The sequence below is a fragment of the Mirounga leonina genome, unplaced genomic scaffold (genome assembly GCF_011800145.1).
Source record: "Mirounga leonina isolate KUSES-001 unplaced genomic scaffold, KU_Mleo_1.0 Mir_150, whole genome shotgun sequence".
Classification (NCBI taxonomy): Eukaryota; Metazoa; Chordata; class Mammalia; order Carnivora; family Phocidae; genus Mirounga; species Mirounga leonina.
Window position 1 is genome coordinate 27,046,535 of NW_023270374.1, and position 27,322 is coordinate 27,073,856.

The 27,322-nt window shown below is 37.8% G+C and overlaps 1 protein-coding gene across 4 annotated transcripts in view; it reads right to left on the reverse strand.

The window, feature by feature from the left end:
* The window catches only part of LOC118011419 (ubiquinol-cytochrome-c reductase complex assembly factor 1), a 95,539-nt gene that overhangs the window by 61,863 nt on the left and 6,354 nt on the right, over nucleotides 1–27,322 (reverse strand). For all 4 annotated transcript variants that reach the window (XM_035006188.1, XM_035006186.1, XM_035006189.1 and 1 more), the window contains exons 2-5: nucleotides 20,635–20,739; nucleotides 10,342–10,437; nucleotides 8,102–8,209; nucleotides 666–738 (exon numbers count right to left, since the gene is read on the reverse strand). In XM_035006188.1, the coding sequence (XP_034862079.1) occupies nucleotides 666–738; nucleotides 8,102–8,209; nucleotides 10,342–10,437; nucleotides 20,635–20,739 (382 nt within the window). The remainder of the gene's footprint in view (nucleotides 1–665; nucleotides 739–8,101; nucleotides 8,210–10,341; nucleotides 10,438–20,634; nucleotides 20,740–27,322) is intronic.

Consider the following 27,322-nt stretch of genomic DNA (forward strand, 5'->3'; position numbering starts at 1 on the left):
ATACTATATTGATATAATCGACTGATAGTTGTGGTCTAAACCAGTAAAACCCTTTTGGAAAACAATTTATCAATGGGATATAAAAAATAAAATTATACACACACACACACACCTTTTGACCCAATTATCCTTCAACAGAAATAAAACAATCATTAGGCATCAACCAAAACAATTAAAAACTAGAAATAAAAGAGGAATGATTGGCAAAAAGTTCATTTCACGTCAGAATGCTCAGTAAAACATCCAGAATGTAAACAGGATTTGTTTACTATGAGTACTCATATGTAAAAAGATGCATGTGTGGAAAATGTCAAAGTACTAGACAAATTTTTAGGTTTCTTCTTTTTTCAAACGTGTTAAAATGTCTTATTTATAGGGTTTCTTGCCCTTGTTTATTCTATTAAAAGATAAAAATAAGCAGCTCTTATTATACACTCTGTACAGGAAAAATTGTTTCACGAATGACTCAAAACCGATACAGTCATAAAAATGAAAAATAGATTTTTTTTAAGATGTTATTTTTAAGTAATCTCTACACCCAACATGGGGCTCGAATTTACAACCCTAAAATCAAGAGTCACATGCTCTACCGACTGAGCCAACCAGGCGCCCCATGAAAAGTAGATTCATTTTCCTTTTCAGAACTATCAAAAACAGTAACTTACTTAGAAAGAATTCCTCGAAGTCAGTTTTCTCCACACAGCTAGTATACATGCGCAGGGCCGCAATCTTAATCTTCTAGACAAAAAAAATAAAACCAAACTCAAGATATGACCAAGTTATGTTCTAGTGCTATTAGATGTAGGTCACAACATCTTCAACTAGGAGGATGAGTCCAAACCTATCTCTAGGCAAATTTAACAGCTAAACCAACATAGATTATTTCTTTCTTAAAGCTAACCATTCACAAACTTCACACAATTTTCACATTTTATGATTTAGCATCAAAATATCAAAAAGATTTTTCCAATATTTAAATGAAATCTCTCCCTTAATTCAAACTCACTTCATCAGTGAAGGCTCTAAACCACTGTTCAGCATCACTCACATTAACTCTTTATATCCTGAAACCCCTTATATTAAAAAATTACCCATTCTTCTGACCAAAATCAAACACACCAAAAAAACCCCTCAATCTTTCAGCCTTACCTCAGAAGCACTACTATCTATTCTGTAAGTCTTTTTTATACCTTGGGGGAAGAGTTATTTTTTTCTATATCTTCCCTAGTTTTATAGTTTGCTGATTAAGAGAAGACTGTGCTTACAAATAAGGGTTTTTAATGAATGCAAAATATAGTAAAAGGATCAACATTTTACTATTCCCCAAAGCACTAAAGAATTCTCTTAGAATCTTGATCTGAGTGGTGGTTTTAATTTATTCACTGTACACTTAAGATCTGTATATTTTACTGTATGTATATTATGCCTCCATAAAAATAGATCTAAAAGTGAAAAATAAATTCTTTTAAAAGTTAAATTGTAGGTCTGAAGACCAACTCAGTGCTAAAGGAAGGAAATATTCCTAGGGACTTTCAAAATATTTCTTTAAGGATACAATTAAATAAATTAGCCCATCCACACAAGGCTTATAGCAGCTTATTTTTTCTTAAAATGATAGAAAATTACAAACTCAAATATGCAGACTAAAAAAATATGCAGAAACAGAATAAAATAGCAACTGAAGAAAAAACAATCTAGAATTTTAGTAAAGCTATGTTATTAAGGCTCAAAGTCACCAAAAATATACTATATCCAATACTACATAATGTTCATTTCTCAATACATTCTAGGGTCAAAACAGCAATGTCTCTAACGGGCAGAAGTACCCAAAATAAATTAAGGGATTATGTCTGTAACTGTAATTAAGATTTTTTTCTTTGCTAATTTGAGGTCTGTCATGTTTTCAAGTCTTTCAGAGTAAAGCTCATATAGGGGAAAACAGAATAAACATAACAACTGAAAAACAGATATATCTACATGGGAATAAATCAGCAAAAGAAGCCAATTTAAACAAAACCTATGGTAAGACACTAAAAAAGAAGAGCAAATTAAACCTAAAAGCAAGCAGAAAGAATGATATAATAAAGAACAGAGATCAATAAAATTGGAAACAGAAAAATAGCAAAGAAAATCAAAGAAGCCAAAACCGGTTCCTCAATAATATCAGTAAAATTGATAAAACATTAATAGAACTGATCAAGGAAAAAAGAAAAAACAGAGAAGATAAAAATTAGCAGTATCAAGAATCAGAGAGGGTATCACAACATATACTAATGATATTCACAGAATAATAAGGGACTATTATGAACACCTTTAGGACAACAGATGTGATTATTAGAGAAAATGGACAAATTCCTTGAAAAAAACACAAATTACCAAAACTCCCTAGAATAAATAACATGAATAGTCCTATATCTATTAAAGAAATGGGATTTGTGATAAAAAAAAAATCTTCTCCAAAGAAAACTCCACGCTCAATGGCATCACTAAACATCACTCAATGTTTCTCCCAAACATCTAAAGAAATGATACTAAATCTACATGAACTCTTTCAGAAAACAAGAGGGAAGAACACTTCCTAGCTCTTTCTATAAGGCCAATATTACCCTGATATCAAAACCAAAGTCATTAGAAGAAAATAAAACTACAGAACCACAGCCTTCATGAATATAGATGCAAAAATCCTTAACAAAATACTGACAAATCAAATCCAGCAATATTTTAAAAGGACAATAAATCACAACCAACTGGGATTTATCCCTGGAATGCAAAGCTGATTCAACATTAACAAATCAATTGGTGTGATTCACCGTATCAGCAGGCTAAAAAAGAAGCCTGCTGTTAACTTTGTTAACATCTGCAGCTCTAGGAAGTACTTGACACAGAACACATTTTGGGAAGTACTGGTCTGTACCATCATCAAACTAATGATATCCTCATATTGTTATGCCAATGATTTCGCTTTGACCAGCCTATTTCTATGCTTGAGACAGGGAGTTTAGGACATCTATTAGCTCTTCACTTCAGTCAACAAATAGTTTATTGCGTACCTAACTCAAGCACCTGATGTGGATCTGGATGTTGGGAATAGAGCAGTAAACAAAGAAGTCAAAAACTCCTGCTTTCATGAAGCCTACCGCCTACCTCAACTATAGACACACTGATAAATTTTTTTTTTTGCCTGTAAACATAGAAGAAGACACTCAACTTTATTAGTAACCAAAGGAATGCAAATTAAATCAAAAATGCCATTTCACACCATCTAATTGGTAAACATTAAACCATTCGACAGTATCAAGTGTTGGAAATGATACTGAACCTTAAAACCCTAGCTGATGGACATATAAACTGATAAAACAACTGATGATTATAATTTAATACAGTTAAAAATATTCATAGACTGGTACCCAGTAATTCCATCTCTCTCTCAAGGAACTCCTGCACAATTTAAAAGGTACTGTCATTATGAAAAAGCTAAAACAGCTTTCTTTGGTAGAGGAATAGTTAAGCTGTAGTTTAATTATATAATGTGAAGCTATTAAGCAGTGGAAATGAAAAAAATCAGATCTCCATTCAAAAACATAATGTTGACTAATAAAAACAGGTTGAAAAGTGAGATACCACTTATATAGTTTTTATGAATACAATACATAATAGTATGTATGTTGTTTATGGATAATATATGAGTGGTAAAAGAACAAAAATGTACAAGGGAATGACAAAAATCAACTTTAGAACAGTAATTACCGTGGTGGAGAAAGAGAAGAAAGGAGAAATGGGCTGGTTTATTTTCTGTAAAAGTTTATCTTGGAAAAAATAAAACTAAAGCAAATATGGCAAAATAATATCTGTCAAGTATGGGTAGTGGTATATAAATGTCAACACATTTACAATTTTAAGTAAAATTCCTAATGGCTTGGATTTTTTTCTCTAACTCCACAGTTTCCTTCAGATTCTCACATAGAGAGTTCTCTAGGTTCATAATTAATCATTCTGCCTGAGAAAGGCAGATTTGTCACCAAGACCCAAATCTTCCCTTGAGAAGGTTTTCCCCCACAACATGTTCATGAAGAAAGCCTTCATTACAAATAATGAAGACTTCACCAGACTGGCCAGTTATTTATACACTGCTCATAATGTGGCAATCAGGAGCATTTTATAGTTCCTCACTTTTCCTGCACTGAAGCCAAGCCTTTATACTTGGGTGAGCCATTTTCCTGGACAAATGTCTAAAGCAAGTCCCCTAAGACCATCACAGAGGGACTGGAAATAACAACTTGGGGAATGAATTTCTTCCAAGATTCATGCATTAATATAAGCTAAAGAGGTAGGTGGACTAAATTCCACCCAGTCAATACAAATTGTTCTGGTTCTCAGAACGCTTCATGTTTATTTCATTCTAACTCTGGAAGACTTCATCAGTGTCCCTGATGAAAACACAAGCACCTCAGACAGCTTTAAGAAATGAAAATCAGGGGCGCCTGGGTGGCTCAGTTGGTTAAGCAACTGCCTTCGGCTCAGGTCATGATCCCGGAGTCCTGGGATCGAGTCCCACATCGGGCTCCTGGCTCGGCGGGGAACCTGCTTCTCCCTCTGACCCTATCCCCTCTCATGCTGTTTCTCTCTCTCTCTCTCTCTCTCTCAAATAAATAAATAAATAAAATCTTAAAAAAAAAAAAAAGAAAGAAATGAAAATCAGCTCTCCCACTGACTGATGCATCTTATGCCATCTTACAAGATGAAAAATGAATGCAATAAAAGGTTTGCCCTAACAGCTGTGTGAGAGTTGGAGGGGCTTTGAAGTCATTTGAACCTTCTATTCTGTACTGGAATTCCTTCTACAGCATTCTTGATTCATAGTCAACCATCTGGGCCACTGCTGAAACAAGTCCAATGACCTTGGGAGGTTACCTATCCCCCTGAAGGACAGTTCTTGTTAGATTTTTGTTTTATGAATGTAAATCTGCTTCATGTAACATTCATGAAATATCCACCGCCCAGTGGAATACTTTAGTTAGATTAAGTCTCTTTATTTTTTATTTTTTTACTTTTTAAATACCCGAGAAGAACCATCATGTCCTCTCTTCTCCAGGGTAAGCATACCTATTTCCTTCAACCACTCTTCATCCAACACGGTTTCTGAAGCCTTCACAAGGCTCACTACCCACTTTTTTTTTTAAGATTTTATTTATTTGTTTGAGAGAGAGAGACAGATAGTGAGACAGGGAGAGAGAGCACAAGCGGGAAGGAGAGGGAGAAGCAGGCTCCCGCCAAGCAGAGAGTCTGACATAGGGCTCGATCCCAGGATCCTGGGATCACGACCTGAGCTGAAGGCAGACGCTTAACTGACTGAGCCACCGAGGCGCCCCATCACTGCCCACTTCTGAATGCATTCCAGTTTGATAGTATCCTTCAGAACAGAAATAATTTTTTGGCTTTATGCTAATCTGGAAACTGCCTATTCTATGACATGTGACTGAACCTGGGAAATGTCGTCCTTGTCTTACCTGATATTGCTACATAAAGATAATGGAAAAGAATGATTATTTCAGGACAAACAGGTAAGAAAAAGCTACATTTAAATTCCTAAATATGAATCTAGAAGAAAAATGAAACTACATATGAAAATGTTACAGAAGAGGGCGCCTGGGTGGCTCAGATGGTTAAGCGTCTGCCTTCGGCTCAGGTCATGATCCCAGGGTCCTGGGATCGAGTCCCACATCGGGCTCCCTGCTCCTTGGGAGCCTGCTTCTCCCTCTGCCTCTCTCTCTCTCTCTCTCTGTCTCTCATGAATAAATAAATAAAATCTTTAAAAAAAAAAAAAAAAAAGAAAATGTTACAGAAAAAAATGGAGGAAAGATGGTTGATACTGCTGATGTCAAGCAGATATTTTACTCCCTAATGAAAGACATGTGGAAACACAAAACTCAAAGATCTTTCCAGGGCAATCCAAGTGTCTAGTCAAAGATAACTAAGTCAACACTTACTGAAAAAGGCTTGCAATCTTTCTTTCCATGTTTCTATCTATCTATCTGTCTATCTATTTATTTGAAAGAGAGAGAGAGCAGCAGAGGGAGAGAATCAGACTCCCCGCTGAGCAGGGAGCCCAACATGGGACTCAATCCCAGGACCCTAGGACCATGACCCGAGCTGAAGGCAGAAGCTTAACCGACTGAGCCACCCAGGCACCCAGGGCTTGCAATCTTTCAAAATGGAAAGTTATACCTATGTTTTCCCACCCAAATTATACTAGAATGTCATACTTTGATGTTTTGATATCACAAATTAAAAAATGAAGGTTACAGAAAGTGGACACTGCCACATCACAAAGCCTTTTAAAATGCAAATATTAGGTACTTAGTTGAGGTCACGAAGGAACCAAGAAAAATCAAAGGCTAACTTAAACTACAACAGTGAAGAAATTTTCCTGATGATTTAGTAATCCTCCAAATGGTAGCCAACTTTCCCTCTGGAATTATAAAAAAAAGACTAGACAAAGCAAGAGTAGCAACCAAGTGGAACTCAACCATCAAGAAATGAATAAAACAGGGCTCCTGGGTGGCTCAGTTGGTTAAGCGACTGCCTTCGGCTCAGGTCATGATCCTGGAGTCCCGGGATTGAGTCCCACGTCGGGCTCCCTGCTCAGCAGGGAGTCTGCTTCTCTCTCTGACCCTCCCCCCCTCATGCTCTATCTCATTCTCTCTCTCAAATAAATAAATAAAATGTTTAAAAAAAAAAAAAGAAATGAATAAAACAGTACATTTTTCCTTTTTTTTTCTGCTCTCACTTCCCTTTTCTTTTAATTAATTTCTAATTTTCAAACAAAACACGTATTTTAAGTTTTTTAATCCAAATGCCATAATCACAAATCTTTTTTTCATAAAAGATTCTTGTTAAACACATTACCAAATATACCAATGATTATCATTTGCCAAAAGATTAAGATGTAAAAAAGATAACTTTAATGAATATAACTAATATTTCGCTGATGATTAAGAAGGCACTTCATAATCGTAGGGTCTCAAGAACATCATTATTACCTAGTATATGTGTTATCTTCTATACTTTTCAAAGCCCCTTAAAAACAAAATGTTTGTGGAATCACCACTTGCTTTCCAGAATTTATGTAAAAAAGAGATTATAGGGAAAAGCCTATACTTGCTACAGTGAGAATTGTTAGGAAGAGAACCAGACCTTGCAAGGAGAAACTACAAGTAAAGTCTGTAATAAAATTGAAATTCTAATTTGAATCCATCCTGTTAAAATGGTATAACTGACATTATTTGATCATTTGGGGCAAAGCTATGATGTTTTCTAGAAAAGTCCTCCCTACTGCTTTGTGTTGACTTGCTTTGATTAACATATAACTTATGACTGATTAGACTTATCTAACATTGTAGCAACCTTGAGAAGTATTAAAAGGCACTTCTGCTATAAAGTTAGAGAGAAATGCTAGCACCAGGAGATAACTGGGCTAATATTTTATTACTTTAATTGGTTAGAGGCATTGTTATAAAAACCCAGGGGCAAATATGCACCTGATGCAGAGAAGACATTCATGAATTTATAGCAAATAATGTGCTAGGCCAAGACTTGACTAGGAATGACATAGCTAGCAAATATCCCTCCATAGTAAGAATTATATTAAATTACAGAATTAATTTAAAAATGCTTATTAGTAAAATTTTAACAAAAGTCACCATAATGACCTAGCAAAAAAAAATCATTTATGAATATGGATTCATCAAAGAGTAATATTTCTTAAGAATGCTACCCATCCGAACATTTGGCCCATCTACTTCCTTAGAACTCATTTGTATGGCCAATCATGTAGCAAGAGCCTGGAAAGCCCAGTCTTATTGGCTTGACTTGTCCTGAGATACTTCTCAGGAATCAGGTTAAGGGAACAAAGTATTCCAGATCCACATATTACATAGATTTGACTCAGAATGGGGGCTGGGGGGAGGGACAACACATTTCGAAGCTCTCAAAATAATGTACGAATTTCACAAAAGCAAAGCAGAAGCTTTACAAAAAACCTATTAGGAGCAGAAGGCCCAAAGCCCAAAAAGAAAATGAGAAGAATTTAAAAAGAATTTACCCATTTACTGTATTTCAAAGGTCCTGTAAATCCCATGGCTTCTATTATCTTCGTGAAGGCACCAACCTTCTCCTCAACAGGCTGTGGGGAATCCTTGGTAGTAGAAAGCTATTTCATCAAAAAGAAGGGGACAAAATTAGTTGCAAGATAATTTTTTAAAAAGATTTATTTGGGGTGCCTGGGTGGCTCAGTCGGTTAAGCGTTTGCCTTCGGCTCAGGTCATGATCTCAGGGTCCTGGGATTGTGTCCCGCATCGGGCTCCCTGCTCCACGGAGAGCCTGCTTCTCCCTCTCCCTCTGCCTGCTTCTCCCTCTGCTTCTTTCTCTGTCAAATAAATAAATAAATAAAATCTTTAAAATAAAAATAAAAATAAAAAGATTTATTTATTTATTTGGGGGGGCAGAGGGAGAAAAAGTCTTTTTTTTTGGAGAGAAAGAGCACGAGCAGGGGGAGGGGCAGAGGGAGAGGGAGAAGCAGACTCCCCATTGAGCAGGGAGCCCCACAAGGGGCTGGATCCCAGAACCCTGTAATTATTACCTGAACTGAAGACAGTCGCTTAACCAACTGAGCCACCCAGGTGCCCCCACAGAGAGAAAATCCTCGTTGAGTATGGAGCCTGACGTGGGGCTCTATCTCACCACCCTGAGGATCACTACCTGAGCCAGAACGAAGAGCCGGATGCGTAACCAACTGCGCCACCGAGCACCCCACAAAAGAATTTTTAAAAAAAGAATGCTTTTGTTTCTTATTAGATCTAAGGGTATTTTTTATTGCTTAGATTTTTTTTTTCACCTAGAATTTTTAATTCTCATTTTTCTGGGCATCTTATCACTCAGTGCAAATACATCTGGAACTCTAATAGGTATCCTTCAAATTTCAGAGCCACCTCACTGCCTATATGCCTATGAACCCATGTTGAGGAAATGACAGATGTGAGCTATCAGAATAAAAGTTCTATGGAAAAGAGTACTTTTTTTTTTTTTTTTTAAGATTTTATTTATTTATTCCTAAGAGACAGAGAGAGAGGGAGAGGGAGAAGCAGGCTCCCACTGAGCGGGGAGCCCGATGCGGGACTCGATCCCAGGACCCTGGGATCACGACCTGAGCTGAAGGCAGACGCTTAACCATCTGAGCCAACCAGGCATCCCAAAGAGTACTTTTAAAAGGCAATCTTGACCCGCATCTCTCAGAGAAGAATTCTGAGAAGAGGAATGCTCTGTGTTTTTAACATAACAGGAAAAGGAAAGAAAACTCCTGTCTGAAAGCAGTCAAAAGTCATTCAAAATCATAATCAACCAAAGCAAGCACTGAATAAATGTTCCTAAACTTGTATTTTTTATTATAACACATAAACTTGCAAATAAACTCTAAGAAAAACCTATTCTAATGCTAAGCCTCTCCAAATGAAGGCAGGCTATATAATCAATAAGAAATTCTCCAGAAGTTAATTACGTTAAACACATATGTTTTAACATATAAAAATCTTTACATTACTTTTAACATATAAAAAATCCGTAACAACTTTTTTCTCTGAAGTGTTTTCCAAGCAAGGCAGTACAACAGAAGAAATACAGGACACAGGATCAGAAGCTTTAGGTTCAAATATTCAGTTGAGGTTTTAGGATACAAACAATTCGGGGCGCCTGGGTGGCTCAGTCGTTAGGCGTCTGCCTTCGGCTCAGGTCGTGATCCCAGCGTCCTAGGATCGGGCCCCGCGTTGGGCTCCCTGCTCCGTGGGAGGCCTGCTTCTCCCTCTCCAACTCCCCCTGCTTGTGTCCCCTCTCTCGCTGGGTCTCTCTGTGTCAAATAAATAAATAAATAAAATCTAAAAAAAAAAAAAAAAAAAAGGGATACAAACAATTCCTATCCTTGTGACCTCAGGCAAGTCACTTCACTTCCATGAGCCTCACCTTCTGCATTCAATAAAATTCCTTGCTTTGGGGCGCCTGGATGGCTCAGTTGGTTAAGCGACTGCGTTCGGCTCAGGTCATGATCCTGGAGTCCCTGGATCAAGTCCCACATCGGGCTCCCTGCTCAGCAGGGAGTCTGCTTCGCCCTCTGACCCTATCCCCTCTCATGTGTTCTCTCTCTCTCTTTCTCTCTCTCTCGAATAAATAAATAAAATCTTTAAAAAAAAAAAAAAATTCCCTGCTTCATCCAGCTAACAATTTCGCTGAGGTTCAAATAAGAACACCTGTGTGAAAGCAGTCTATAATGTAGAAAACACTAATAATTCTCACCTTATTTGTGGTGTGATACTTCCTCCCCCACTGAACATCTATCCCAGGAATCTGTTCTGATCCACCACATTCTAGGGACTGGCTCATCTGAGGCCACTGGGGGATTAAAAAAAAACAGATGTAAGCAACAGAGAGCATTACTCTTGAGCAGAGCTGCTTCAAAGTAAAGACTATAGCATCTTTCCAGCTTTGCTTAACCTAGTTCCTGGTGATCTGATCACTAAAAGAATCCAAGATGGGCACCTAAAATTGTGTCTGGTATGCAGCAGGTACTCAATAAACATCTGTTGGATACCTGAATAAATAAAAGGATTCGGTCCTGGAAACCTGGAACTAAATAAATCTGAGTCAACTCTAAGAATTAGAATTGCAATAAAGACCTACCTAAACATTGGCAGCAGTGTGGTATAAGGGAGGAAAAAAAAGACTCTTAACAGTCAATTTTAAGTTTAAAGCCTGCTTCTGCCACATATAAGCTGGGTGGCCATGAGCAACTTACCGAACCTCAGTTGTAGGGAGGACTGAAGAAGATAACACATGTAAAGTACCTTTCACAAAATACTCAATAAATAGAAGCTTCCATCCTCACCATAATCACCAACATCATTGTTGTTCAGATCAGAATTGCCTTCCTTTTATGTTCCCATTGCACTTGAATGCACTTTGGTAATAAAACAGCCATTATTTACAATTTTCATGTGCCAGGTACTATGCTAAGTGCCTTACATATATTGCCTCTTTAGTACTCACCATAACACTATTAGGTTGGTATTAAAATCAAGACCAATAAACATAGTTTTGAAAATAAATTCCCAAGGGAAAAAATTTCATGTAAGAGAGCCTCACTGTAGCATTATTCACAAGACTGAAAACTGGGGAGGGGGGGAAGGGAGTCCAATAAGATGGTTAATTAAATTACAGTAAAGTCACTCAATGGAAAATCAGATAGTCATTGAGATTTTTTTAATACACTTTATTTTTTAAAACCATTTTATGTTCACAGCAATGCTGAGCAGGAAGTACAGAGAACTCCCATAAACCCCTTCTTCCTACACTCACATCCTCCAGTATCAACACTCCCCAGCAGAACAGGACATTTCTTACAATAGATGAACCTACCCTGACACATCATTATCACCCAAAGTCCATAGTTTACATTAAAGCTCATTATTCCTGGCAACATGAAAACACTTAAATGTATAAAATTATAGGTAAAAACATGAATGCATATGGGCATCTCTAGAAACATACAGAAATTAAAGAGTTATTTTGTTAAGGTAGTAGAATTATGGATGAATTTAGGAATAGTCTCCAAATTCTCAGTAATGTTCTATTACCTTTACTAAAAAGGGGTGAGGGAGCAGAAGGAGGGTTACCCCTTCAATTCTGGTTTATTCCAAGAAGAGAGGGAAAACATGAAATGAAAATGATTTTTTTCTTTAATCCTAATGAGGGAAAAACAGAATTTCTAATTTAGAGTTACCATGTACTTTTCTTTCCAAATAAGGATATTAAAGAATTAGTTAGGATTTTCCTTGTCAGTCCCAAGGACACTTACACTTTAATTCATAGGTATTAAGGAGGCTTTGTAAAACAGACTAAACACAGAACACCTCCCATTACATTACATACATCAATATAATGGTTTATCTAGAACACAAAGCACTCAAACAGGTTCAAAGAACAACCGGCAACAATTTCAACTAGCTGTGCTTGGCACAAATTCTCTTTTACTAGATTACATGATCCTTCTCTTCTCCCATAGCTCCAGGAGTAACCAATGGATTCCTGTGTGATTGTCTCACCAACTGCTATATTTCTGTCCTACCATTATTCATGAGTTAACATTTAACACTATTTGTAATACTGAAGTAACTAGGTATATAGTACCAAGAACACCACCTAGTTTCCCCATACCTACACATATCTATAAATATACACATTTACTATTTGTTGTTCTTGCCCCCAAAAAAAGATTCCCTTGACCTTTAAAGACATCAATTTTTCCTTTCTTTAAAATGAAAAGATACCAATAAACAACTTTTTGTAAAAGAAAAAAAAAATACCCTGCAATACTCAAATGTCACTTTTTCAAAGAGGCCTTCTCTGGCCATTTTATCTAAGACAGTTTCTTATCATCCCATTATTCTCTATCACAGCAGTGGCCTGTTCATTTCATTCATAGTACTCATTATAATGTACAATTATATATTTTTGAAACTTGCTTATTTTCTATCACCACTACCAAAAAGAACCATGAGGGTAGAAACCAGGCATATTACCAGAATCAAATACAGTGTGTTAGATATGGGAAACACTCAAATATTTGTTGAATGAACAAACCCAACCACTTCTATGGCTACTTCTTATTATTTCCTTCTGTCTTTAATTACATACACACCATGTATACATGCTTCATTCACCCAAACTTTATTAAACGCCCACAATATGCAAGCCTTTGCGTGAGGTTTTAGGATACAAACAATTCCTATCCTCAAGCAGCTCATAGTCTTACGGAGAACAGAAAGAAGACTCACTACACAAGAAACGGAACCAAATATCACATTTTAAAATGGTTAAAGGGGCGCCTGGGTGGCTCAGTCAGTTAAACATCCAACTCTTGATCAGCTCACGTCATGATCTCAGAGTCATGGGATCAAGCCCCACATCGGGGCTTGGCATTCAGTGGGAGTCTGCTGGAGATTCTCTCTCTCCTTCTCCCTCTGCCCCCTCCCCTTGTTTATGCTCTCTCTCTCTCACTCACTCATAAATAAATCTTAAAAAAATAAAAATAAAAAATAAAAATAAATAAAATGGTTAAAGATCATGTACCCCCACACACACACATACACAGAAGTGTTAGCGAAGAGGCAGAGCAACCAGAACTCTCATACATTGCTGGTGGGAGTGTAAAATGGTACAATCACTTCGGAAAATTACTCGGCGGTATCTACATAAGCTGAATGTATGCACATTCTATAAAACTCAGCAATTCCACTTCTAAGTATATACACCAACAGAAAAGTGTACATATGTTTACCAAAAACCATTTTTAAGAATGTTCATAGCAAAAAAAAAAAGAATGTTCATAGCAGCACTATTATTAACAGCTCAAATTGGAAACAATATAAATGCCATCAATAGATACGTAAATGAGTCATGGTATATTTATATAATAAAATGCTACACAAAAGTAAGAATGAATAAACTATTACTACACAGAGCAATACTGATGAAGCAGACATACTGTACATACAGAGTACATACTGTATGTTTAAAAGGCAAAACTATTTTATGATATTCAAAGTGAAGACTGCGGTTAACCTTGGCTATGGGTAGTGACTGGGGGCTCAAGGAGCTTCCTGGGTTCTATTTCTTGATCTGGGTGCTGGTTAGTTCACTTTGTAATGATTCATTGACCTGTACACTTATGATTTATGCCTTATCTATATTTTTATTATACTTCAATACAATGTACAAAAATGCTTAAAGGTGTGTAATAAACAGTGTAAACTATAGAAATTTGGAGGGGAAAAGAATTACATAGTCATCCAAAAAGACTTCACAAAGAAGCCTTAAGAAGTGGGCAGAATAGAGAAGGTAAGAAGTCAAAGTGGAGGAAGCACAGTAGAATAGAAGAGAAAAGCACAGAAGCAGAACAACCAGCTCTGCTTGTCATAAATCTTTTTTGGTTTTTTTTTTTTTAAGATTTTATTTATTTATTTGAGAGAGAGAGAATGAGAGACAGAGAGCATGAGAGGGAAGAGGGCAGAGGGAGAAGCAGACCCCCTGCCGAGCAGGGAGCCCGATGTGGGACTCGATCCCAGGACTCCAGGATCATGACCTGAGCCGAAGGCAGTCGCTTAACCAACTGAGCCACCCAGGCGCCCCTATAAATCTGTTTTGAGAACCAAATAAAAGTGTACATGAAAAAGATAAGCAAGCTATAAGGCATAACATAAATGCAAAGACCTATTCCAGACAACTCCAATGATAAGCTCTTTTGCAGGCAGCCCCTCATTAAAATAAATATAAGATTTGACCCTTATTTTTTTCTTTTGCTTTCAGAAAGGTTCTGAAAGTAAAGAGACCTCCCTGATCTGAAAGAAAGAGGGAGGAAGGGAAGGGAGGGGCGGGGTGGGGAAGGGAAGAGAAAGGAAAAAAGAAAAAAGGAAGAAAAGGAAGGAAGGAAGGAAGGACTCCAGCAATTTGGGAATATCACAGTGTACCTAACTGATCCTTTTAGCAAAACTATAAGCTCTCCCAGGGCACAGTCTATCTTATACTTCTTTTATCTTCCATCCATTGCTCAATATCATTCTGGGCATGGAGTCAGCACTCAATAAAACTTAGGTGGATTTTTTTCCAATGGTTTTTGTTGTTGTTGTTGTTGTGTTTGTTTGTTTGTTTGTTTGTTTAAATAGAAGGATAATCTGGAGAAGGTCCAGAAAAGAACCACAGGAATGATCAAAGAGATGAATAAAAGGTCCTAGTGGAAAGGTTAAAATGAATTGAGGCTGTTGAGCTTGGAGAAAAAGCAACTGAAGAACTAAGAATAACAACAGTTGAGCTGGAAAAAATCTCATAGCTCTAAGTCCAACCTTTTCATTTCACAGATGAGGAAACTAAGACCCAGGGAAAGCTTGCAACTTGAGGTAGTTTTAGGACAATTTTTTTTTTTAAGTTTCAATTTATACAGTGAGAATAAAACTTACCCAAGTAGCATGAACATACAGACAGCAAAAAAAACAGCAATTACAATTTACTGAAGATCTCCTATATACTCCGCACCTATATGCTTGACATTTTACTTAAATTATCTCACAACAACTCTACAAAGTTGATACTATTTTCTCCCATTTTAGAAATGAGGACACTAGGGGCGCCTGGGTGGCTCAGTCATTAAGCGTCTGCCTTCGGCTCAGGTCGTGATCCCAGGGTCCTGGGATCGAGCCCCGCATCAGGCTCCCTGCTCCTCCCTCTCCCACTCCCCCTGCTTGTGTTCCCTCTCTCGCTGTGTCTCTCTCTGTCAAATAAATAAATAAAATCTTAAAAAAAAAAAAAAGAAATGAGGACACTAAGGCCCAAAGAAGAAAAGTTCATTGAGGGATTAAACATATATTCAGAGCTATCTTCTTTCCCCTATATCAAGCTGCTTTCAAAAACTTAAGTAGAGGTCAATGACATATGGTCTGCACGCTGAACACAAATATGTTAATTTCTAAACACACGAAATACCATTCTCCAGTTAAAGGAACCAGGGCTCCTTAAAGAAATTGCTGAATCTAGGGCTAAAGGAAAGAAAATACAACATGAACTTGAAACATCTTGTGGTGCTAGGAAACAAAGAATGTTCAAAAATGATGAAAGCATGTAGAAAGGAACTTGAAGGAGTTCCTAAGAGCCAAACCTGGGACAATTTGATCAACAAAATTAATAATACGCAAGATGAATTACAACTCATAGAGGGAAATAAATATCCATGAGCTCATACTGATATAAATAATTGAATAAATAAATGGAGAAGTAACAACTCTTCCTTACAGTAGAATTCCAAGCATAAATATAATAGTCATGACGGAAATAGAAAATCATCATTATACAAACACCACAGTAATGATTATTGCAGTCAAGAATCATCAATAGAATTACCACATAATGCAGTAATCTCACTTTTGGGTATACATCCAAAAGAATTTAAAGCAAGACCTTGAAGAGATATTTGCACACTATATCACTGCAGCATTATTCACAATAGCCAAGATGTGGAAACAACCCAAATGTCCATCAAAATGGATAAAGCAAATGTGGTATATACATATAATGGAAAATTACACAGCCTTAAAAAAGGATGGATGAACCTTAAGGACATTATGCTAAGCAACATAAGTCACAAAGGCACAAATACTATATGATTCCACTCATATGTAGTATCCAAAATAGTCTAAATCATAGAAACAGAAAGTAGAAATGTGGTTGCGCCAGAGGTGGGGTGGGGTGAATTAGTGTTTAATGGGTATAGAATTTCATTTTAGCAAGATGAAAAAGTTCTAGAGATCTATTGTACAACAATGTGAATATACGGGGCGCCTGGGTGGCTCAATCGTTAAGCACCTGCCTTCGGCTCGGGTCTTAGTCCCAGGTTCCTGGGATTGAGCCCAGCATCAGGCTCCCCGCTCCAGCGGGAAGCCTGCTTCTCCCTCTCCCACTCCCCCTGCTTGTGTTCCCTCTCTCTCTGTGTCTCTCTCTGTCAAATAAATAAATAAAATCTTTTAAAAAAATAAAAATAAAAACAATGTGAATATACTTTACACTACTAAACTATATACTTAAAAATGGTTAACATAGTAAATTTAATGCTATGTGTTTTTTCTAACTACAACTTTTATTTATTTATTAATACTTTTATTAATACAACTTTATTTATTTATTTATTTATTATTTTAAAAGTAGGGGTGCTAACAACTGAGCCACCCAGGTGCCCCTACTTTTAAAATAATTAATTAATTAATATTATATATCTTAAAAAAAGAACCACTGGTGGGTATTAAAAGTAGTGAGCAGAAGTATGCTGAGAAACAGGATATCTGCATAGATTCTAAGTATCTTCTCACAAGGTACTTATTAATTACAAAGGGGAAAATAGTAAGTTTATAGTAGGGAAACCTGACAGACACCAATTTAATAATCAAGTAATCAAAGTTAACATCACCAGTAACAATACATATTGCCATCATATATCCCCTGTAATTATGCACTGAGAAGGGAAAATCACTTTAGCCAAAACTGCATAACCTAATTATAAGAAAATATTAAACAAACTCAAATTGAAGAACCAAAAAAAGGACATTAGTGGAAAAAAGACTGGTAAAATTGGACTAAATTACATAGATTAGTTAATAGTATTATATCAGTGTTAATTTCCTAGTTTCAATAATTGCACTATGGCTATAGAACATATTAGCATTATAGAAAACTGGGCGAAAGGTATACAGGAACCCTACTATTTTTACAATTTTTCTGTAAGTGTAATTTATTTCAAAATTTAAAAGAGTTTTTATTGTTTGGGGTTTTTTTTAAGATTTTTTATTTATTTGACACAGAGAGAGTGGGAGAGAGGGAGAGAGCACAAGCAGGGGCAGCAGCAGGCAGGGGAGAAGCAGGCTCCCCGCTGAGCAGGGAGCCCGACATGGGGCTCGATCCCAGGACTCTGGGATCATGACCTGAGCCAAAGGTAGACACTTAACTGACTGAGCCACCCAGGCACCCTGTTTCGTTGTTTTTTTTTTAAGATTTATTTATTTATTTATTTGAGAGCGAGCAGAATGAGTGAGAACATAGCGGGGGGCAGAGGCAGAAGGAGACAAAGAAGCAGGCTCCCTGCTCAGCAGGGAGCCCGACACGGGGCTCGATCCCAGGACCCCAGGATCACGACCTAAGCCAAAGGCAGACTCTTAACCTACTGAGCCACCCAGGCGCTCCTAAAAAAAATGTTTTTAAAGTAGACTCATCAAAGTATGACAGAACTTCAAAAGGTTATTTAGGAAAGACAGAGATGAGAATACACTGTCCCTAGCTTTTTGAAAATGGTAACAGGATTATAGCATTGGACATTACTTTGGAGATCATCTGATACTATCACTCAACCAATGAAGAATTCTTTTATGTTGTGCCCTTAACATATAGTCTTCTAATCATTGCCTGAATACTTCCAGTAACAGGAAATTTACTATGTCAAAATGCAGGGGCGCCTGGGTGGCTCAGATGATTAAGCGTCTGCCTTCGGCTCAGGTCATGATTCCAGGGTCCTGGGATCAAGCCCCACGTCGGGCTCCTGGCTCAGCAGGGAGCCTGCTTCTCCCTCTCCCTCTCTCCCTGCTCATGCTCTCTCTCTCTGTATCTCTGTGTCTCAAATGAATAAATAAAATCTTAAAAAAAAAATAAAAATGCAGGCCACACATTCCATGACCCCACAATTCTAATTAACACAAAGTTCTTCTCCATTCTGAGCTAAATCTGTCTCCCTGTCAGACATGTACCTGAGGAAAACCAGAGTTCCAACCAGGGGTCCTCAAAGTGGGAAAATGTGTCAATGAGGCACATTTTATCAATATGACAAAATGTCCAGTTTATTTACATTGGCTAAAATTACATCTTGTCAGCATGAGATAAGCCACCCTAAGTTATTTACATGGATGATCTGCTTTAATGCTGTCCAAGAACCTAATACAGTACCTGGTACATACTAGGTACTCAAGAAATGTTTATTGATTCACAGAACGAGGCACAAGTCTGAGAGTCACATAATGAGCTTCCCCCTCCACCACCTATGTATGCACAAAAACAAATGACTTAGAACTCTATGATAAATTCCATTAAAAGTTTCCAATGCATAAATGCATAGAACATACCCCAACTCTGAAAAGAAATAGCTGCATGACTACACAAAGTAGAATGCCTCCTCTGTACAGACATATTCTTTACTCATTCAACATATATTTAGTGCCTACTCTGGGCCAGGGTGAGTGAGAAGCCCAGGAAGTACAGGCACAAACAAAACGTCCTCAGAAGGGCACGGCTTGAGGCGCCTGGGGGACTCAGTCGGTTAAGCGTCTGCCTTCAGCTCAGGTCATGATCCCAGGGTCCTGGGATCGAGTCCCACATCTGGCTCTCTGCTCGGTGGGGAGTCTGCTTCTCCCTCTCCCTCTGTGATCTCTCTCACTTTTGCTCTCTCTCAAATAAATAAATAAAATCTTAAAAAAAAAAAAAAAAGAAGGGCAAGGCTTACATACTACTTACAGGGAATTACACTATTTTAAATCATTTTGGTATAGTATATTTACATAAATTCTGTAACACAATTTTATATCAAAAATATTTTTAATTGCATCAAATATGAAAAAGAAGTTAGTGGCTACAGAAGGAATTCATATAAATTAGTAAGAAAAATAAATTCCCATAGATAAATGGAGAAATGATACAAGCTTATGATTTTTACAAACTAGAATATAACTGATAAACATAGAAAAATGTTTAGCCCTGACAGATAAACAGAGAAATACAAAGCAAAACAAGGGGGGGGGGGGGCGCCTGGGTGGCTCAGTCGTTAAGTATCTGCCTTCGGCTCAAGTCATGGTCCCAGGGTCCTGGGATCAAGCCCCACATCTGGCTCCCTGCTCTGTGGGAAGCCTGCTTCTCCCTCTCCCACTCCCCCTGTTTGTGTTCCCTCTCTCTCTGTGTCTCTGTCAAAGAAGTAAAATCTTTAAAAAAAACAAAAAACAAAGCAAAACAAGGTAACATTTTCTACCCAGTTAATTTTTTTTAAAACACCCAATTCAGAGGAGTTAATAATGAAAGACTAGTTATATATACATTGCTGGTGGCACTATAAATTAAAACAACCTTATGGAGAAAGAAACTGCTCATGCTCATTGACCCAGGGTATACCCTCCTAGTAACTTATCTTTAATAAATAATTAAAAATTTTAAAAACTATATATCAAGAAAATGGTAACTATATTAAAGTCTACAATGGCAAAAAAATATTGGAAATAATTTTAATATCAAACAAAGCCTAAGTAAATAGAATAACACGTAGCCATTAAAAAGTTTAATTATGCAATCTATCTAACATGAATAATGTCTGCTCTAATAAGTGAAAACGCACCAGAAAAAAAAATTCTGTGGGTATTTGTTAAGGTATCTAAGGAAAAAATTAGTACACACACACACACATAAGGACTGGAAAAAAAAACAGCAGATGTTTTCACATTTGAGGTCATGGATGATTTTTATTTCCTTTATTACTAAATTATTTGTATAATTAACAAAAATCAGGAGAAAAAACTCTCAAGGAGGGTCCAAGGTAATGAATCATGTGGTCAATGGTAAACTAAGGCCTCAAATAATTGTTCCTTTGGATTTTGTGTTCATAAAAAGAAAAAGAAAAAAAAAAGGAAGAAACATTTCTTACCCCAAATAAAAGTGGCACAATGTGGCTACAAAAAGAAAACTGAAGTTAACTCTGAGACGAATATCTGGAAACATTCCCAACATAAAAATCATCAGACTGTAGCATGGTATCCTAGGCTAAGTTCCACTGCTGGGGTATTTAGAAGCAACGCCCTAGACACCATACTGTGGGAATCAGTCCTGAGCTGGCACCACAGAGACCCAGAAGTGGTCTCATGAGGTTTTTCCATCACACAATTTGTTTGGTTAATCTATAAATATATGACATTTGCAAATAAACACTAAGGTTTTCATACCAACCAAAGAAACAACAAACCTTACCTGGGAAGTACCAGACAGAGCCCTGCCCCACTGTCCCTGTGTAGAAGACACAGGTACCAATTGGCTGCATACTGGAACCCACTGGGAAATGTTAATCCGGTTCCTCTAGAGAAAGAAAAAAATGTCTGTCAAGAATTATATCCAACTCCATGTATAGAAGTGTAGAAATCCTGCCAGAACAGGGTACATGAAAAGAGAACTTCCGGGGCGTCTGGGTGGCTCATTCAGTTAAGCGTCTGCCTTCGGCTCCGGTCATGATCCCAGGGTCCTGGGATCGAGTGCGGTGTCGGGCTCCCTGCTCAGCTGGGAGTCTGCTTCTCCCTCTCCCTCTGCCCCTCTCTCCGCTCATGCTCTCTCTCTGTCAAATAAATAAAATCTTTTTTTTTTTTTAAGATTTTATTTTTATTTATTTGACAGAGAGAGACACAGCGAGAGAGGGAACACAAGCAGGGGGAGTGGGAGAGGGAGAAGCAGGCTTCCCGCAGAGCAGGGAGCCCTATGCGGGGCTCGATCCCAGAACCCTGGGATCATGACCTGAGCCAAAGGCAGACGTTTAATGACCGAGCCACCCAGGAGCCCCACCAAATAAATAAATAAAATCTTTTAAGAAAAAAAGAAAAGAGAACTTCCAAAATAGGACCAGGACCAAACCTCCCCATGCTCATCTCTCTTAGGATAAGATGAACCCCTGCCTATTCCTGATCCATGAACCAAAACAACTCTAGTAATGGCTGACTCAAAAAGGGGGACATGGTTCCCTCTCAGGAAAGTAACAAAATAAGCAGACTTCAGGCATTTTACAATTAGGTTATCATTTAAACAAGAGTTTGCAATGCCTTTTTGTAAACACTGACTTGTCTGATCTTTACAGAATCTCTTTATAGTAAGCCGTGTGGATCATTATCATCCTCAAAAGGATGAAGAACCTAGGGCTGAAATTTTTAGGGTGGGAAAACACAGCAGGCCAATTTGATTTCCAAAACAAAAGAGGAGGATTAAATGGCTGTTAGAGTTATGACTGAAGTTCAGTTTTCCCCTCTGGTATTAAATGACCTCAGAAAGGCCTCGGCCAAAGTAAAAGACTAGGCTGGGGAAAAGAAGAGCTCCGTTTTGTAAATGAGAAGCCTGCTTTATTTTACAAACCTGAAATACATTCCACTGTATAAATGACATTCATGTACACAGTACTGGAGATCTCTATTCTAGGAACCAACTTTGAGGGATCCAAGGGTTTCTTTCTACTTGACCTATAGGCTTTATAGGGCCACAATGAGAACTGGATACATAAATTGTTTAAAAACACTCTGTCAGGGGCATCTGCTAAAAACCTTTGCCAGGGGCTCAGTAAATTAAGCGTCAGACTCTTGATTTCGGCTCAGGTCATGATCTCAGGGTGATGAGAGCGAGCCCCACTTCAGGCTCCATGCTGAGCATGGAACCTGCTTGAGATTCTCTCCCTCTCCCTCTGCCCCCCACCCCCAACCCTCGCTCATGTGCACACGCATGTGCACACACTCTAAAAGATAAATAAATAAAAATTAATTAATTTAAAAAAAACCACATAAACTACAGTACTAGGAGCCAAAGATCTGGATGCTAGTTTAAACTCAGCTATTCTAATAGGATCTTTACAAATAGTTTACCCTGTACAATGTACAGGTTCCTCATAGCAATTATTAGTAATACTTATGAGCACTTGATATGTGCTGGGCACTTTTCTAGGTACTTTACATATATAAACTCATTTAAAGCTCACAATCACCACCCAATGACCTAAGAATATTGCCATTATCTCATATGGATAAAGAAACTGAGGTATGGATAGGATAAGTAATTTCCCAAGGTCACATAGTTAATATAATGACAGGGTTAAGATTTGAACCCAGGCAGCCCAACTCCAGAATCCATGCTTATTTATGGGATGAAAGGGTAAAAGGAACATCTCCAAAGTCTCTCCTAACACTCTATGATCTAGTCTTGAAACAATTAAAACACAGCATAGTACTGCGGAAAGAGCCATGTACTTGCACTCAAAAAGCACTGATTTGACTCTCTGCTCCACTGTTGAGCTACAAGCCTTTGTTGCCTCTTCTATAAAATAAAGAAAAAATCCCTACTTCTCAGGATTTAAGAAAAATCAACAAATGTACCTTGCAGCATGTCCAAATAAATATTAAGTTGAATCTGAATCTCCATTTCCTCATCTGTAGGCAGGAAAGGGTAAGGGTGATGTGGAGAAAGGTATAGGAATTTTAAGCCTAGAGATGCTTTCTAAAGTGCCTCGCAGTTTCAAAACTGTGTAACTATTTTTATTTATTTTTTAAAAAGATTTTATTTATTTGACAGAGAGAGACACAGCGAGAGAGGGAACACAAGCAGGGGGAGTGGGAGAGGGAGAAGCAGGCTTCCCGCGGAGCAGGGAGCCCGATGCGGGGCTCGATCCCAGGACCCTGGGATCATGACCTGAGCCAAAGGCAGACGCTTAACGACTGAGCCACCCAGGCACCCCAAAACTGTGTAACTATTTTTAATAGACCACTCACAACACCTTATGTTTTAAATGAAAAGTAAAGCTTCAAAATATTTTATTTCGGCTGAGATTTGATCTGTTGGGATAATATTCAAATAAGAGACAGTTACTGGTTTTTTGTTTATTAACACTGAATCATTTGCCAGAATCATTCAACGTTCGATGTTCCTTTCCTAAAAATGTAAATATGGGATAAACTTCTGCAGATTCAAGCCCAAAGCAGGGGAAGAAAAGTAATGGGAAATTACAAGTAGGAACAATACAAACTTCTGAAAGATTTTCTGAAGAATTTCATCATATTTTTTCCCCACGTCAACAAAACTTTTCTCTAGAATTTTGGTTCTACTTGGTTTTATGCCAATACTTTAAATCAGTTCTTATTAGAAGAAAGAAGCAATCAGCTCTGTTCTTTCCTTCTCCAATCCTACAACAACAATTCTCGTCCAAACCCTTAATTGAAACTGAGGTGCAGCAGAAAGGGTATTTGAATCCCAAGACAGTTACTAAATAGCTGTGTGACCCTGAACTAGTTACTCAATATTCTGGACTTCCATTTTCCCTTACATAAAGTGGGAATAATAAAAGCTACCTCACAGGAGTGTTCCAAGGATCATTTTGTAAAAGCATCTCAAGAATACTGAAACACAGGACACCTGGGTGGCTCAGATGGTTAAGCGTCTGGCTTTGGCTCAGGTCATGATCCCAGGGTCCTGGGATCGAGTCCCGCATCGGGCTCCCTGCTCAGCGGGGAGCCTGCTTCTCCCTCTCCAGCTCCTCCTGCTTGTGCTCGCTCACTCTCTCTCTGTCAAATAAATAAATAAAATCTAAAACACACAAAAAAGCATCATTTTAACAATTGTTACTGAATTATGTACATAAGCTTCTCTTTTCACAGCAAACTGTTATAGCAGCAAGAACCATTTTCTTAAAATATTGTTTTGAACCTGGTATTCCCTTTCTCAAAAGCTTGTAGTGCCTCCAAGTGCTCTTTTAGTCAAACTTAAACACTTGATCTTTACCAACTGGACCCTTCTAGACTCAACTTTATACTTACATACCCTGCCTTGTATTCTCCATTCACCAGATCCAAAACCTGACTCAGATTCCCTGGTTTGGGAATTACTGCTCCTCTCCACACAAGCTAATCCTCTTCTGGTCAGTTCCTCTGGGACTCTCTTCTTCCCTCTTACCCAACCCATGAGCTCATTAGCTTCGAGAAGTCTCCCCAGACTCCAGGTACTGGTTCTACTGACTCTATTTGGCCCATTTTCCTCTGCACCTCTCCCAGATTTATATTTATAAATGAATATAAATCTGTGGAAGTATTTCTCTCCCTCTTACAGATACTGACATATTAGGCCTATAACAATTAGCATACCTCAACTCCCAAGTTTAGGAAAACATTTATAGCCATTTCCAATGGTTAAAATTACTGCCTTAACTTAGGATAATATATACACCATAATTAAATGGGAACTGGTTTTATTGTCTTTTTGCCTCACCAACACTTCAAAACCAAAATTTTAAAGACAGGTTTCACGTTTTTATTTCCTGTGCGTGTTGTAAATTGCTGGTGATTTTACATTTGTATTTCAAAATACTCTGACAGACTAATTTTTCAACTATACCTTAATCAGTCCACTGACCAGCCTGTTGCCGCATGTGGTTTTTAAGATACATAGTATTTTCCTCAGCTTACTCATGAGCTGGAAAAGGCTTTACAGGGAGTCTATTCTCCTATTCCCCAAGGTGTTCTTTTATAAAGAGCACACAAACACTGAGTTAGTAAATATTGAACCATTGTTCCTAAGGTAAATACAGGCTTAGGTTTCTGCAAGCCTCCGGTCACATTTTCATCAACCAATCAATACATAACCTTGTGTGTTTCTGTTTAAAGACATCTTATTTTATTACATATGTATATATATGCATATATAGTTGATTCATTAACATTGAACTCATGGCCAATAGCACCGTAACTCACTCCTGAACAAAACTTAGCTAACACATAAATTTTCTCTGTAAGGAACATCACAGCCTTCTTGCACTTAGCAACACTAGATAGCACTAAATGGCACTAACATTTGGGGACCATATTAAACAGGGAAATCACCAACAAAGCACAAAAATGCAAAAAAAAAAAACCATGGCATTAAATAGACCGTGAAAAGGATACTTGTTTACAGTATAAGAGCTAAAATAAGAAGTTAAAGTATCTATCTCAGCTAGGAACTTTCATGTTGCAGCTCAAATTTTTCACTCCTCTGCACATATCCATAAATGACCGCAAAAGTGCCATGAGTATTGATTTTGGGATTACAAATAAATTTTAGCAAGTATAATGAATTCAATCATACAGAATCTGTGAATAATGAAGATCAACCATAGTCACCAAAACTACTCTGCAAAGGTCCACTGGCTCCTATATTCTGAATACCATGGATACTAATTCAATTCCATAATCCGAAAGATAAACACTACCTTAGCAAACTGCCTGCAAGTTACAAAGTGGCATGATACAATAGGATACTTACTTACATAGACAGCAGGAGCAGAGAATGTTCATAATTACTGAATACTCTGCCTCCTCCCACTTTGTTGGGGTGTCCAGTCTAAGCTTTAAAAGACTGATTAAATCTGGGAAAGACTTGAGCAAATCAGTACATACATTAAGATTGAGCAAATAGGCATATATATTATTACAAATATTAAGGGTTTCTATTAGAGAAAGGAGTTAACAAATATGAAAAGACAGAAGAGTACAATAAACCCTGTGGTACTAGGATGGATTTAGAATAATTGGTATGGGTTTTTAATACATATAAATATAGAAACAGATGTGTATTTATGTATGTGTATACACTTACATATACTTCTCATCCCTGTCTTGATAGGTCCTGGAGGCAATGAGTACATCTAGCATCCAGGTTTGGTTTCAAAATAGCAATATTCACTAAAAAGAATTAGTCTTCTCTGGAGAAAAGTTGACTTCTGAATGGGGTTGATGCTCCTTAAAGCTTTATTTGCAAAGCACTAGCACTATTTGATCTGTTAGTAGTTCTTTGGAAGACTTCATTTGCAAGGCTGTCCTGGAACTCATCCAATATGAAAAACGTGCCCCCAGGAACGTTGGTTGAAAACAAATAGAGGCAATTGTTTAACTTCATGGCTGCCTGAGGTAGTGGATAATACTTGGGGAAAACAGTAGGCTAATAAAAAAGCTTAAAAGGAAAAGCAAGAGAATGAGCTCATAAGGGCTTTGAAAAGGTCTGACATATTCCTGTGAATCTGAAGGCCATGCACATGCACAGAGCTGTGTACAGGAACAGAAAAGACCTGAGACCTCTGGTTGACCTTGAGGCTCTTAGGAAGTGAAGTTTAAGACAGAGATGTTAAACAACCTGCAGAATGTTGATGGTGTGCCCCAACATGTGCAGAGTCCCTCAGAAAAAAACAGGAGATGATGGGGCACCTGGGTGGCTCAGTTGTTAAGCGTCTGCCTTTGGCTCAGGTCATGATCCCAGGGTCCTGGGATTGAGCCCCACATCAAGCCCCACAGCGGGCTCCCTGGTCGGCAGAAAGCCTGCTTCTCCGTCTTCCACTCCCCCTGCTTGTGTTCCTGCTCTCACTAACTCTCTCTCTGTCAAATAAATATATAAAATCTTAAAAAAAAAAAAACAAAAAAAAACAGGAGACTTACTGGTTCCAAGTATTTAAGGAAGTCTCCAATCTTTATTTGACCACTAAGCTAACTGAGCAGAGACCACACAACAAAGAATACAGACTTTACAGAATTCAGAAAGGTCACTAAACAGAGAAATAATAATTCTGAGAAAGGACAGATCTGATTTCCAAAGTTGCCACATTATATTATTTAAAATGCCCAGGTTTTTTTTGTTTTGTTTTGTTTTTTAAAGATTTTATTTATCCGGGGCACCTGGTTGGCTCAGACGTTAAGCATCTGCCTTCGGCTCAGGTCATGATCCCAGGGTCCTGGGATTGAGCCCCGCATCAGGCTCCCTGCTCAGCGGGAAGCCTGCTTCTCCCTCCCTCTCTGCCCCTGCTTGTGTTCCTTCTCTCAGTGTGTCTCTCTCTGTCAAATAAATAAAATCTTTAAATTTTTTTTTTTTTTAATTTGAGAGAGAGAGAATGAGAGAC